Below are 15,737 nucleotides of genomic sequence, written 5' to 3'. Positions count from 1 at the left end.
TCTCAGATTCAGGATGGGTAACATCTGTCCCACAAGCATTTTTTGTCCTACCTTCAGGTTAGACATTATTGGGACACACTGTCCCAACAGTACACCAAGGAGTGGGACTGGACCTTGGACCACTTAATACTCAAAATGCCAGCCTCCTTTAATAAGTTGTCATTTTAGCACAAAGCTCTGAAAACTACCATGCTCCTAGACAGGCTTCATAAGCTGAGAGCACTCTGGGGCATGAGTTAGGGCAGGACTATACTGAATGACAATTTTTGGAATTTTTTGTTACCTTGAACGGAGTTCATCAAATCTGTTCCCCTGCAGGAATTCCAATATAAAATTCTACACAGAGCTTATATAACTAAGGAGAAGGGGGCCATTTTGGGGCTGTGGGAGGACAGGACTGTAAGCATATGACTGGGACCCTGTTACATACCTTCTTAGAATACGATGCCCTAATCATTTAGCGTCAATCTCTGCTGGTTCTGCAGTGCACTCCTGAATAGGATTATGGTTCTTTGCTTTTGGGAAATCAGGAACCCTTGGAAACACAGAGACTTGTCTGTACCACAAAGGCGCTTTTTATTTAATTCAACGTCACTAATCAAAAAAACTGATTCTGTCTTATTGGGCATCTGAGAAGCCACTGCCAATGCACCAATGGCTCGCCACTGTGAGAGAACTAGCCCTTTTTGAAATTCAGGCTTACTACCATATGCCCCACAGAGATACGCATTCCTATGTAGCCTTGAGGCATAGATTTTTGAAAGGATATCCTGCCTCTGATCCAACTATACAGGCACCTCAGGGAGGGGAGATGCTAGGTTTATAGGAGTGGTATGACTGTGGGGAGTACAAATGGGTGAAGAGAGGGTATGCATGTGTGAGGGGGGCAGGAAGAGAGTTGGCTTGTGGAGTCTTGCAGGTATGCTTGATAGGCCTAAAAAAACAAAAATCTCAATAGTGGGATCTTATTGCGTTCTTTTTTTGCTGTTATTCATATCGACTGGGGTGGGCATAGGTGGCTTGGTTTTAAATAATTTTTTGCCACTGTGCTACCTAGTTTATTGTTCCTGTTTCCTTTGTTTACTACATCTATTGCAATAAAATAAATATTAAAAAATTTAAAAGAAGAACAAACAAAACCATAATGGAATAAGGAACTTGATGAGAACCTTTACTGAATAATATTCAGAATAGGAAAACAATTGGAAGGACTAGGCTCCTCTATAGATCTAATATTTTGAGGATATTGCTTTGTGAAATGTTACAAAGAATTTTCTGATCATTTTTAATAAAATAAAGCAAATCATCGAAAGAAAACAAAAAAGCACAAAGGGCCTTCAGAAATGGCTTGGTGTAAAGATGTTTCTTGTTTAGTTGATTTGTCTTGTCATGCTTTGGGGACTCCCTCTCTTCTGGTTGTTGTTGCAATAAAAAAAAAAAAGGCAAAACATTTTCAATTTTATCTTACGTGGATTCCCCTTTGCCCCTTTAATATTTAGTAACTATAAAACTGTAATGCTGTGGGGGTAGCTGTTTCCTCTTGAAAATTTGTCACAATATAATCCTTTGCTAGTTTTTGCACTGTTTTATAACATGTAAACCAGGGGCGTAGCCACGGGTGGGCCTGGATGGGCCCAGGCCCAGCCACTTTTGCTCCAGGCCCGCCCACCCTAACTAGCCCCAACCTAACATCGTCGCAGCTTTTGGGTCTGGTCCGGGAGTGTTGCCTGCCTGAAATTGTTCTCCCCACTGCTGCCTCGGTCCCTGCCGCATTCTTTATTTTCGCCCGTTAGCATTGCTGGCAGCGCTACGATTCACAGAGGCCGCTCCGCTCCCCCCTGCCGCGTGCATCTGGCCCTACGAAAACAGGAAGTGCATCAGAGAGGGCTGGATGGACACGGCAAGGGGGAGCGGAGCAGCCTGTGTGAATCGCAGCGCTGCCGGCGACGGGCGGAAAAAAAGAACGCTGCAGGGACCGAGGCAGCAGCGGGGAGAAGAATTTCAGGCAGCAGGCACTGAGCAGCGGAAGACGCTGAAGTTCCTTGAGGTAGGAGCAGGACAGGAGGACAAGCTGATGTGATAAATGTTTGGGGAGGGGAGATTCAAATAAAGGATCACAACAAAGGTAAAGAACTGCAGGGAGGGGAGGGGCTGAAAGAGGTGCTGCACATGGGGAGGGAAGAGAGGATTAATTTTTTGAGGTGAGGGAGGAAGAGATGCTGCATGGGGTGTAGGTAAGAAAAAATAATTATTTGGGATAAAAGGGAAAGAGAGGTGGGGTGGGAGGGAGAGTTGCTGCACAGGGGGGTAAGGAGTGAGGGAGAAAGTTGGACATGGGATGGGAGGGAGAGATGCTACATGGGTTGGGGGAGACAACTGTTGGAGGTGGGGTGGGAGGAAGAGCTGCTGCATGGGATGGAGAGAGGAAGAGATGCTGCACAGGGGGGGTAGAGGTGAGAGAGGGAGAAATTGACATGAGGATGGAGGGGGAGAGAGAGGAAGAAATGCTGGATGTGGAGTGGGAGGGAGAGAGAGAGAGAAATGTTGGACATAGAATGAAGTAGGAGAGAGGGAGAGATGCTGTATGGGGAAGAAGAAGGAAGAATGAGAGAGATGTTGGACCAAGGGCACAAGGAAGGGAGACAATGAGAGTGATGTGGACAGAAGGAGAGAGGGAGGAGGAAGAGAGGTTGAACATGGGGGTGGATGAGAGGGTGAAATGTGGGGGTAACATGTGGAAGTAGGACAGGGGCAGAAAAAGTGTTGGCTGTCTGGCTACGCCACTGATGTAAACTAATGACAGACACGGTTAATAAGGCCCATCTAAGTCTAAAATAAGTTTCTTTTTTGTTTTTTTACAATGCTATAAATGAGCAATTCCCAAACCTGTTTCAGGTTTCAGGATATCCACAATTAATACATATGAGATAGATCTGCATACACCACCATGTTGGTTCAGAAGGTGTCTAATGGTGATGCTCCTCAATATGTGACCACCTTTCTTAACATTTATAGACCCCCTTCGTGCACTGTGATCAGATGGTGCTCAAGTGCTCGAATGCTTCAGATTTCTTCAGCCTGGCAAAGTCATCTAGTACAGACCCATGCTCAGATCTTTTCTTTGGCTGCTCTGGCAGAATTGAAATCAGCTACTGCTGAAATTAAGATTGATAACTAATACAACTGACTTCAGTTTTTCCTGCAAGCATTTGGCTGTCTAATGGCAGAAGTACACAGATGACTTCAATCTGTTCTTTGTTTACACTGTTGGTGACATTTTATAACAACACTGTAGCTCTCTTTCAATCATTATAAACTTTCTCTTTTAAAGCAGAACCACTTTACAAAAAATCCAAGCATTTTTTTTTTTTACTTTCTTCTTTCTTGTGGCATAATTTCACTTTTGCTATGATTAGGAAGCTCAACTGCTTTACATGAATCCGATTGATGAAATTTACCTGTTCGGAAAGAAATTGAAGTGATGGGACCCCAGTCTTGTTGAAATTTCATCAGCGTTTCATCAAACTTAATGTTGTGTATAATGATTTGACCAGATACAAGACCTATTGCAACTACATCCAGTGCTGGAGCCTGCAAAACAGTGATAACATTAAAAACATTAAATATTGCCATTTAGTTTTTCAATTCTTATGGTGACTAAATTTCCATTATTATGGGAAACAAGAACAACTAATTTTCACAACTGGTAATTTCCTTTCCTTGAATCCTACTAGACCAGTCCATATCAGTGGGATGTGTCCCTTCCTGACCAGCAAATAGAAGTAGAGAGTCTCAACTATTCCAGTGACATCACTGATATAAGGGCTGAGGCTTGCTGGAATCCTTCAGTATTGCTGTCGTCCATGCAGCATGGGACCTAGATAAATAATTTCCCTTATGGAAACCTCTGCAGAGCAAATTAATTAGCCTTTTATGATTCAAATATGAATGGCAGAGAGCAAATCAAATTCCCCCAGAATCCCAAGTACCACAGAAGGTTCTGGACTGGTCTAGAGGGATTCAAGGAAAGAAAATTCAGGTATGATTAAATTTGTCCTCTCTTTTCATTCAGATAGCCCAGTCCATACTAGTGGGATGCACCACAGAAGTCTCTCATTGAGAAGGGGAAGAAGGCAAGACTCCCTGATAGATGACTGTAACAAATGTTGACTCAACCCTTAGCCATGACATTCAGCTTGTCAAGCTTCACAAAAGAATGGCGTAATGACCACATTGCAGCCCTGCAGATATCTTCCAGAGAAACTGCTTGGGCCTCCGCTCATGATGCCATCTGCGCCTGTGTTGAATGAGCTTGAATTCACTTCAAGAACAGCCTTGTGCCTAACTATGCAGGCCACTTCAATGGTCACAATTATCCAGCATGCTAAGGATGCCTTAGAAGCCACTACACGTTTGTGTGGCCCTTGATAAACAGCCTGTCGGACTTAAGAAAGAGGCAAGTCACCTACACGTTACGGACCAAGACCCCCTTACATCCGGTCTATGCTTGCAAGAGAGATCTGAACTACCTCCATGCTCAAAGGCTTGAAGAACCACCATCTGAGATGGGAAGAAGAAACCACCTTTAGCAGAATGGACAAAACCATCCTAATGGATGTCCAGTTTGACAAATATGAATCCTTACCATAGGGACCAACCTTTGAAAATGACTGAGGGGTGCAGAACCCAAAATCAACACAAATTTCTCCTTGCCAACAAATAAACAAAAAACTGCTGTTATGAGTGACAAGCCTATATCCTGGCAAAAGCAGGTAATGTGAGCATGGCAAAGACTCATGTGCCCAAATCAAAAGCTAGGGTCCTGTCAGTCTCTTCTCTCCTCCAGCCCAGTGTTTCCCCCAAGTCAGTCCCGGAGCACTCCCCTGCCAATCATGTTTCCAGGATATCCACAATGAATATACATGAAATTGAATTGCATGCATTACCTCCACTATATGTTAATCTCTTTCATGCATATTCATTGTGGATATCCTGAAAACCTGACTGGCAAGGAGGTATTCCAGGACCAAATTGGGAAATACTGCTCTAGCCTGTTCATATCACACTCTCTCTCTCTCTTTAGTCCATCCACACACCACACTTCTCCCCACTAACTAGTCCTCACCAGTTTTCTCTCTCCTCTCAACACCAAACCCTCTTTCACCCATTCCTTCGTAAGAATAGCCACACTGGGACAGACCAATGGTCCATCTAACCCAGTACCCCGTTTCTAACAGTGGCCAATCCAGGTCACAAGTACCTGGCAGAAACTCAAATAGTAGCAGCATTCTATACTACCAATCCCAGAGCAAGCAGTGCCTACCCCATGTCTCTCAATAGCAGACGATGGACTTTCAGGAACTTGTTCGCTAACTGCTGTTACCACATCCTTTAGCAACGAGTTCCAGAGCTTAATTGAAAGGTTTTCAACCCAGTCCTTGCGGCACACCAAGTCAGTCAGGGTTTTCAGGAATTCAATAGGGATATCCTGAAAACCCCAACTGGCTAGGTGAGCCCCATTGGGTTGAAAACCTCTGGCTTAATTATTCATTAGAAAGAAATATTTTTTCTCTTATTTGTTTTAAAAGTATCTCCATATAACTTCACTGAATGTCCCCTTAGTCTTTGTACTTTTTGAAGAGTAAAACAAATTGATTCATTTCTACTCGTTCTACACCACTCAGGATTTTGTAGACCTTAATCATATCTCCCCTCAGCTGTTTTCCAAGCCATCCCTCCCTTTATCAATTTAGTTGCTCTTCTCTGAACTTTTTCTAATTCCGCTATATCTTTTTTGAGATACAGCGACCAGAACTGAACGCAATACTCAAGGCGAGGTCACACCATGGTGATACAGAGGCATTATAGAGGGGCGTAATTGAAAGTGGCGCCCAAGTTTTCCTCAGGACGTCCCGGTAAAGGGGTGGGAAAACCAGTATTATCGAAACAAGATGGGCGTCCATCTTTCATTTCGATAATACGGTCGAGGACGCCCAAATCTTGACATTTAGGTCGTCCCTAGAGATGGATGTTTCTGATTTTCGGTGATAATGGAAACTGCTACTACTACTACTTATTTCTATAGCGCTACAAGGCTTACGCAGCGCTGTACATCATACACAAAAGACAGTCCCTAAACTAAGGACGCCCATCTAAGAAATGACCAAATGCAAGCCCTTTGGTCGTGGAAGGAGCCAGTATTCGTAGTGCACTGGTCCCCCTGACATGCCAGGACACCAACCGGGCACCCTAGGGGGCACTGCAGTGGACTTCACAAATTGCTCCCAGGTACATAGCTCCCTTACCTTGTGTGCTGAGCCCCCCAAAACCCACTCCCCAGCACTGTACACCACTACCACAGCCCTTACGGATGAAGGGGGGCACCTAGATATGGTTAAGTGGGTTTCCGGTGGGTTTTGAAGAGCTCACATTTACCACCACAAGTGTAATAGGTGGGGGGGGGGGGGGGGGGGATGGGCCTGGGTCCGCCTGCCTGAAGTGCATTGCACCCACTGTTCCAGGGACCTGCATACTGCTGTCATGGAGCTGGGTATGATATTTGAGGCTGGCATAGAGGCTGGCAAAAAATATTTAAAAAAATTTTTTTGAGGGTGGGAGGGGGTTAGTGACCACTAGGGGAGTAAGAGGAGGTCATCCCCCATTCCCTCCGGTGGTCATCTGGTCAGTTCGAGCACCTTTTTGTGGCTTGGTCGTAAGAAAAAAAAAAAGGACCAGGTAAAGTCGTCCAAGTGTTCGTCAATGACGCCCTTTTTTTTTCCATTATGGGTCGCGGATGCCCTTGTGTTAGGCACGCCTAAGTCCCGCCTTCGCTATGCCTCCGGCACGCCCCCGGGGACTTTGGTAGTCCCCGCAACGGAAAGCAGTTGGGGACGCCCAAAATCGGCTTTCCATTATACCGATTTGGCCGACCCTGTGAAAAGGTCGCCCATCTTGCGATTTGTGTCGAAAGATGGGCGTCCTTCTCTTTTGAAAATAAGCTTGATAGTATTGTTGGTCTTATTTGTTATCAATTTCCTAATAATTCCTAGCATCCTGTTTGCTTTTTTGGCCATCATCACACACTGGGCAGATGATTTCAGTGTATTGTCTACAATGACACCTAGATCTTTTTCTTGGGTGCCGACTCCCAAGGTGGACTCTCGCATCAGGTAACTATGAATTGGATTATTCTTCCCAATGTGCATCACTCATTTGTCCACACTAAATGTCAGCTGCCATTTGGATGCACAGTCTTCCAGTTTCATAAGTTCTTCCTGTAATTCTGCACTCAACTCAATGACTGGCTAACAGAAAGAAATTGGCTAGACCCATGTCAATCTGGTCTCAGACCTGGGTATGGAACAGAGACAGTTCTTGTGTCCATTCCTGATGATCTGTACAGAAACCATGACAGGGGATCTGCCTCAATATTACTGTTGCTCGATTTCTCGGCAGCCTTCGACACCATGGATCATATCATCATGCTTACAAGACTGGCAGAAACAGGTATCAGTGGCACATTATTTACTTGGTTTAAATCCTGTCAGATAGACAACAATCAGTTCTGTTCAGCAACAGCAAATCATTACCTTGGGCGCCACAGGGATCTATACTATCTCCCATTTTATTTAATATCTACGTCAAGCCTCTGGCTGAGCTGCTTCGGTCAATGGACACAAAAGTTTTCTACAACTATGCTGATGATATGCAACTACTCATACCCATTGATCCAGATCTACCCACAGCTCTGAGTAATTTGCCTGACTGCCTAATCGCAGCTCAGAAATAGGCAAACAACAACAAACTTTGCATGAACCCAAACAAAACTGAGATTCTTTGGATACCAAACACAAGTGGACAAATACTCAACTTCAAAATATCTTTTGGGAAGTATGAACTCCCCCTAAAATCAGAGGTCAGGACTCTTGGGATACTGCTAGACTCACTCACTCTGATACCACAAATTCAAACAACCATCAAAAATCGTCTCTATCATCTATGGCAGCTACGAAATCTTTCTCCATAAATTGAAAAGACGAGTCTGACCACAGTGGTCCATGCCATGATAACATCATGACTAGACTACTGTAATGCCCTGTACACTGGTCAAACCAAAAAGAGTTTGTACCAGCTCCAACTAATTCAGAATGCTGCAGCACAACTGATAGAAGGCTGCAAGTGGCATGACCACATCACATTTCTGAAAAAGCTACACTTGCTACCAGTATCTTACAGGGCTAAATTTAAAACTCTATATTTGATTTTCAAGGTCCTCAGACAAAAATAGCCCTTTATACACCTTTGAGACCTCTACGGTCCTCTCAAGAATTATCACTATCTCCATCTTCGTGAAAAGAAATTGTACGATGTGATACCCGCCAGTGAGTCTTCTCAGGAGTAGCCCCCATGCTCTGAAATTTACTCCCAGAGGGGCTACGTTTAGCTCGAGACTACCTCTACTTCAAAAAGCAGGTGAAAGCCTGGCTCTTCTCCCAAGCCTTTAATACACACAGGGTGACTGACTATACACTTATTCTGAACCTGGACTAGCTTGCTAAAACTTAGATCAGTTCTTTATCTCTTGCTTAACTATACAAAGAACTTACCATGTGTTTAGCTAACCATCAAATTATTGCAACTGACACTGTACCACGCATCTTGTTCCCATCATATATCTGCTCTTGTTCCCTCAGCTATATGGTAAATCGTACTGTAGAACATCTTTAGCATCATATCAATGTTAGCTGAATGTTCTCATGCATGCTTATTAGGTGTATCACGCTAACATTGTATTTAAATTCCAGTGCTGTTAAATGTGTATAAGATTACCTCATTTACTGCATTTAGTGTATTCTTAGTTATTTTACTATTGATATGTTAACACAATTGTAAGTTTTATGTTAAACTGTACCTGCTGTACACCGACTTGGGTGAATCACTTCATAAAGGTGGTTAATAAATCCCCCCAAAATAAATAAATACATAAAATTTTCACAGTCTGCATATATTTTGACAGTTTTGAATAGTTTTGTGTAATGTGCTAATTTAATCACCTCACTTGTTCCGATTTCCAGATCTTTTATAAACATGTTAAATAGCACCAGTTCCACCACAGATCCCTGTGGCAGTCCACTATTCACACTCCTCCACTGAGAAAATGGCCATTTAACACTACCCTCTGTTTTCTGTCTAATAACCAATTCATTATCTGTAGAACACTGCCTCCTATCATATGACTCCAATTTTCTCAGGAGTCTCTCATGAAGAACTTTGTCAAAGGCTTCCTGAAAATCTAGACACACGACATCAATCTGGGACCCGCCTGACCCACCTCCACCAAGAACCAGGGTAATCCTCTCCTCCCAACCGCCCTCCAAGCCAGAAACGGCTCTGCAAATAGCTGCTCTTACTTTCACTTTTGGGCTTTTTTTCTCTCACAAAAGGATTTACTCCTCCAAACTAGAATAAAGCTTTTTTTTCTGAGCCCTGCAGTAGCCTAGGTCAGGAGGGAGAGGGGACTCAAAAAAAGGCAGCCCCCCCCCCCCATGCTAGCAAGCCCAGTGAACTGCAGCCTGTGGGCTAAAGCTTGGGGCATGAGGCTCTGAGCATTCCTAGATCCACTGGAGTAAGGACTGTGGTCCAAACCCCAGGAGCAAATGACCCAGACTGGCCCCAGAAATGCAGGCTGTAGTCTGCCACCCGGGGGATCAGACCTACTCACCTACCTACTGCACCAGCCCAAGCTCACCGTCTGCTGGAGGTAGAGAAATACTGAAGGATTCCGGCATTTCCCAGCCCTTATACCAGTGGCATCACTGAATAGTTCAGAATCTCAACCTCCTTCTCCACATCAGGAGGGGACACAACCCACTGATATGGACAGGTCTAGCTGAATGAAAAATTATATTACAAATATCATCTATTAAATATCCGCTAACCATCTACTTTAATGCTTTGATTGAGTGGACAAGTATCTTTAATCTGTTAATATTTAATTGTCCATTACTGAAGAAGAAAGCTGAATGGTCAAAGCAGCTGTCCGCCAAAATAATCAATACTCTGTCACAGTGGGAGTCATTTTATAAATGATTTTTTCACACAAAGTGGCTTTTATAAAATTACCCTACGGGGTATGTGCATAAAAGTACATGCCTTAAGTGTAGGTGTGTTCTGGGATGGACCTTGGGCACAGTCACAATTTGCACGTATATTTTACCCGCTAACATTACACCGGCTCTTGAGCAGGTGTAAGTGTCCACAGATTCAATCTAAATATATTTTGTGTTGGTTTACCCACAGGATTTTAGCCTCCAAACCTAGGCAAATTGTTATAAAATTACTTTCAAAGTTCAGTAGGCACCTTAGAAAGCCAAACCTGTTCTTTTTAATTTACCCATATTTTTATTCAGCATTTGTTTAGGTTTCAGTTTTCTAGATGCTGTCATAGACCATTGATGTTGCTGGAAAATCTCCAATCTAAACATTAGTTTTAGGGTACACCTGCAGGTACATAAGCCATTCGTCACACACAAAATTCTTCTCTCTCTCAAATGCCGTGACCCATTTACATTCAATCTAAAAATCACAATCCCTAATTAGGAATTAAAAAAAAAAAGCCAAACCATAAGTAGAAAACAAACTTGATTCAAGTTCAATGATCATGGATTCCTGTTCACAAATCATACTGTTCATGCTTGGTCTCTACCACTCTAGAAACTGTTCAGTAGCTGTTGAGGGACAGTAGAAATAAAAAGTCATGGCTAGTGCCTGGACCAAATGATTGCCACCTGGCATCTATTTTTGTTCTCCAAGCACTTCTGATCTGGCTGTGCAGAACAACTAGTGAAAAGGGGTGGGGGGAACACACAAAATTATTTTTAAATGAATAAAATATTTCCATGAAATGAACACATGAGAAATAAAAGGCCTAAAGATTTTTCAAAACTTTGGTCTAGTTGAACCAGGAACTACATAATTAAGAAAAAAAAAATCTGCACAACTCAAATTATGTTCAAAAATGTCTGCTTGATATGTTTAAAGAAGTATATAATCCTCTGAGAACTCTCTGGGATCTTGTCAGATACCTGTGACCTGGATTGACCACTGTTCAAAACAGGATACTAGGCTTGACAGATTTGTTTCCACTATTTTAACTGTATGGAAAAGAATTTTACTGTATAATCTTATTTTATATTATAATGTGAGTTTTCAACTTTGATTATTCTCAACATAGAAATTGATGGTTAAGTGGAATATAAATGCCAAGATTAAATCAAATCTTTGGTCTGACTCAATACGGCAGTTATTTTATATTAAGAACATATTTCAAATTTTTAAAATTATCTAACCAAGCCATTAACAAACTGCACTTCTTTTTAAATGGTTAAAACAGTAACAATGAAAAAGATGCAGTGAAGAATGAAACTGCTATCAATAGCCCACTTGTCTACTGTATGTAAGTTGTCTTGTTAGCACAATACAACCAAGTTAAGCTAGGATGCAACAAACTAACCCCTACTTTTACAAAGCCGCACTAGCGGCTGCCAGTTCGGTAATGCAGACACAATCCATTCAAAGTGAATGGGAAGTGTCAGCATTGCTGCGTGGCAGCTGCTGTGGGGGTAAATCTCAGTCTAGAGTAACATTTATAAAGTACTTGTACTAGATGTCTTCTCACGGCAGTACAGAACTTACCTGCTGAAGTGCTGTCACACCAGAGCCCCATCCTTGGCATGTGTATAAAAGTTTACTATCAAAAAGAAGAAAAGATTTTAGAAATTTATAGCAAAGCATCCTGTTTTCAAAAACACCAGTGGTTAAATTACAAAAATAAACAAAACCTATCTAGCACAAAAAGTATCAGGAGAATAAAAACATAACAGCAGCCATACTGGGTCAGACCAATGGTCCATCTAGCCCAATATCCTGCTTCCAACAGTAGCCAATTCAAGTCACAAGTACCTAACAGAATCCCAAATAGTAGTAACAATCATGCTATTGATCCCAGGGACAGCAGTGGCTTTCTCCATTTCTGTCGCAATAGCAGACAATGGACTTTTCCTCTAGGAATTTGTCCAAACCTTTTTTAACCCCAGATACATCAACTACTGACACCACATCCTCTGGCAACAAGTTCCAGAGCTTAACTATTCATTGAGTGAAAAAATATTTCTTCCTGTTCGGTTTAAAAGTAGTGCTATGTAACTTCCTTGAGTGGCCCCAAAGTCTTTGTACTTTCTGAAAGAATAAAAATTTGAATTACATTTACTCGTTCTACATCACTTAGTATTTTGTAGACCTCAATCATATCCCCCCCACCCCAGTCATCTCTTTTCCAAGCAGAAGAGTCCTAACCTCTTAAGCCTTTCCTCATATGAGAGGAGTTCCATCCCCTTTATCATTTTGGTTGCCCTTCTTTGAACCTTTTCTAATTCTGCTGTATCTTTAAGATACGGTGACCAGAACTGCACATAACACCATGGAGCAATACAGAGATATTATAATATTCTGTGTCTTATTTTTTCTCTTTCTTTCCTAATAATTCCTAGCATTCTGTTTGCTTTTTTGGCCGCCGCCACCACCACCACACACCGAGTAGAAGACTTCAGTGTATTGTCCACGATAACATCTAGATCTTTTTCTTGGGTGCATACTCTTAGGATGGAACCTAGAACATGGCTTCTATCTGCTGGGATTTAATTTTAATCTATGAACATTTACCCATGAGACAAAAGTTTCAAGGTGTGCCTTCATGTTTTTGAGCAAAAGAGGATAGTAAAATCACCAGGATCAAAGATTAAAATATATTTTAATAAAACTGCCTGATGTGGCCACATTTCGCCTACTTCTAGGCTGCGTCAGGGGATATATTTGCAACATAGTACAACTTACAATTAAAATGCTGATAGATTCATAAATTAAATGATTATATATTAAAATAATTCAAAAATTACACACATCACAAGAATCAATTATGAATGTAATAACAACCAGATGTATAAAATACAAACAAATGGACACATTCAGTGTGAGGGAACCACCTTCAAAGTATGCACAAATATGCTTACAAAATGGTGCAAGTGTGTGTTGCTTAATCTGAAGCAAATTTACAGATATTACATCAACAAAAATTATATTTGTGCACCTAATTTAAATTAAAATATTTATGGAACAATTATGAACACAAGACTAACATAGGTTCAGTACATACTAATCTCTTATTTGTCTTGTTTGTCTTGATTAGATTGTAAGCTCTGTCAAGTAGAGACCGTCTCTTACATGTTCGGTGTACAGAACTGCATACGTCTAGTACTGCTATAGAAATGATAACTAGTAGTACCAATATAGAGACAACTAAGCACAAGTCCCTTCTTGAAATGGTCAGGCAACGATACTCTATAAAAAGTAGTAGCATATGTTAAAAAGCCAGTTAAAAACTAATGCAATTCCAAAGACTTCAGGACGATAAAAAGTAAAAAGGCTTAAATGATAAAAACAAAGGAATAATGGCGACTTACTGGCCAGGTGTTGTGCAGCAGACTAAGCAACACAGAGCAGTAGAGTTGTAAGCAAGATCCAGGAAGTAAGGGTCTTATTTTATGAACTACCAGAATCAAAGAAAGGCTTTACTGCACAAAATCGTAACAGCATTTAAAACTAGTGTTATCAGGACAGGCACTTTACAATAAAAATGCTGAACATTTTTCTTTTAAGTGAATTAAGGAGAAAAGCCCAGATTTAACCTGCATAGAAATGGAGGGCTGCAGGTGGAAGGGACGGAGCTCGAAGAGATGCAGCTCGGCTTCCGATGTCATCTTTGTGCGCTATAAAATCTGCCCACTGCCTCAGTACCACAGAAACTGAAGAAAACACATTCTTCTCGCCCCCCTCCCAAAAAAAGAGAGCCAGAAGTTCAGTCTTTAAGGCCAAAAAGGCCTGTCTCCTGAGCCGAGTGGCTCTACAAAGGTTAGGAAATATTTGAACTTTATGAGCCAGAAATTCAACCTCCTTATAACGAAAATAGCAGCCAATTACAATCTGGCTCCAAAGCACACACACAAAAAAAAGCAATCAACGTGGCAGAAAATACCACTCGCCAAGAACATCTAGATACCCAGAAAGGTTGAAAGTATCTGATGAATGTTATTTCCTTGCTTCCTTGGAAGGGGCTCCCTACCAATCCACATAATAAACCCTAGTTATTGGTGGAATAGTCTCTTTAGGGACTTGAAGAATTTCCATAATATATTTCTTTAACATATCCATTGCTGAAAAACACGAGACTTAGGAAAATTAATGAACCTCAGATTTAACCACCTTTCATAATTTTCCAAAGTCTCTAGCTTCTTATGTGTTAGAAAAAATTAATTCTTACCTGATAGTTTTCTTTCCATTAGTCCCAACAGATCAATCCAGAGACTTGTGGGTTGTGTCCCTCTACCAGCAGGTGGAGATAGAACCTCTGAGGTTTGCTATACGTGAACCTGTGCAGCCAAGTAAACCTCAGCATGAACGATATCAAAGCAGTGGAATGGAAACAATAGAAAACTCTCCTGACATTGTCAGACCAAATGCCCAACATACTTCCACCACTTCCAAATGTATTTGTTTTTATTATTTAATCAAACGAAGGAACATTCAGAACAATGAAACCCAAAAAACTAACCAACCGAAACAAAACCGCAGACAGTAAATCCAGTGGGGGGCCTCTGGATTGATCTGTTGGGACTAATGGAAAGAAAATTATCAGGTAAGAATTAATTTTTCCTTCCACAGCATCCCACAGATCAATCCAGAGACTTATGGGATGTACCCAAGCAGTCCTCAAGTAGGGCGGGACACCCCCAACCCGGCAGAAATCACCAACGAACCAAACATCGCATCCTGCCGAGCTGCCACATCCACCCGATAATGACGAGTGAACGTATGGACCGAAGCCCATGTAGTGGCTCTGTAGATATCTTCCAGAGAAACCAAACGGGACTTCGCTCCTTCTGTCTTGCTGCGCCCTATGCCTGGAATAGACGTCCTGAGCCCCTACGTCTTGCCCCATCCTTGACCATCTTTAAATCTACTACTACTACTATTTAGCATTTCTATAGCGGTACAAGGCGTACGCAGCGCTGCACAAACATAGAAGACAGTCCCTGCTTTAAATATAGATTGAAAGCCCACCTCTTTAACATTATTTTTGACTCGTAACCACTTGTATCCACTCGCCTCCACCTACCCTCCTCTCCTCTTTCCTCTACACATTAATTGATTTGTTTGCTTTATTTTTTGTCTACTAGATTGTAAGCTCTTTGAGCAGGGACTGTCTTTCTTCTATGTTTGTGCAGCACTGCGTATGCTTTGTAGCGCTATAGAAATGCTAAATAGTAGTAGTAGTAGTAGTAGTAGTAGTAGGAAGCCTGAGCTCGTGTAGAATGAGCAAAATTTGTGCAGGGGCTTGCTTGCCCAATGCCTCGTAGGCCGAAGTGATGGCCTCCCGCACCCAACGGGCTATGGTGGCCTTGGAAGCCATATGACCCAAAAAGGATGAAGAGATGGTCAGAAAGACGAAATTCATTTGTCACCTCCAAATACCTGAGAAGAGTCTGACAGTCGAGGCAGTGAAGAGCCCGGAATTGCTCGGGGTAAGCTTCCCAGCGAAAAGTCGGCAAATGCAGAGACTGCCCCAAAAACGAAGGAACTGTCCTAATCTATACCCCCGCCTCCGTAAAATGCAGGAAGGGGTC

At 42.1% G+C, this 15,737-nt stretch overlaps 1 protein-coding gene across 1 annotated transcript in view; it reads right to left on the bottom strand.

The window, feature by feature from the left end:
- WDR36 (WD repeat domain 36) overlaps nt 1-15,737 on the bottom strand; it is a 146,838-nt gene that overhangs the window by 90,951 nt on the left and 40,150 nt on the right. Inside the window, exons 6-7 of the mRNA XM_030193467.1 lie at nt 11,695-11,749; nt 3,459-3,591 (exon numbers count right to left, since the gene is read on the bottom strand). Coding sequence (XP_030049327.1) covers nt 3,459-3,591; nt 11,695-11,749 — 188 coding nt within the window. The remainder of the gene's footprint in view (nt 1-3,458; nt 3,592-11,694; nt 11,750-15,737) is intronic.

The sequence above is a fragment of the Microcaecilia unicolor genome, chromosome 2 (genome assembly GCF_901765095.1).
Source record: "Microcaecilia unicolor chromosome 2, aMicUni1.1, whole genome shotgun sequence".
Classification (NCBI taxonomy): Eukaryota; Metazoa; Chordata; class Amphibia; order Gymnophiona; family Siphonopidae; genus Microcaecilia; species Microcaecilia unicolor.
The sequence above is the reverse complement of the archived record's forward strand: the minus strand, read 5'-3'. Positions and strand labels throughout refer to the sequence as shown.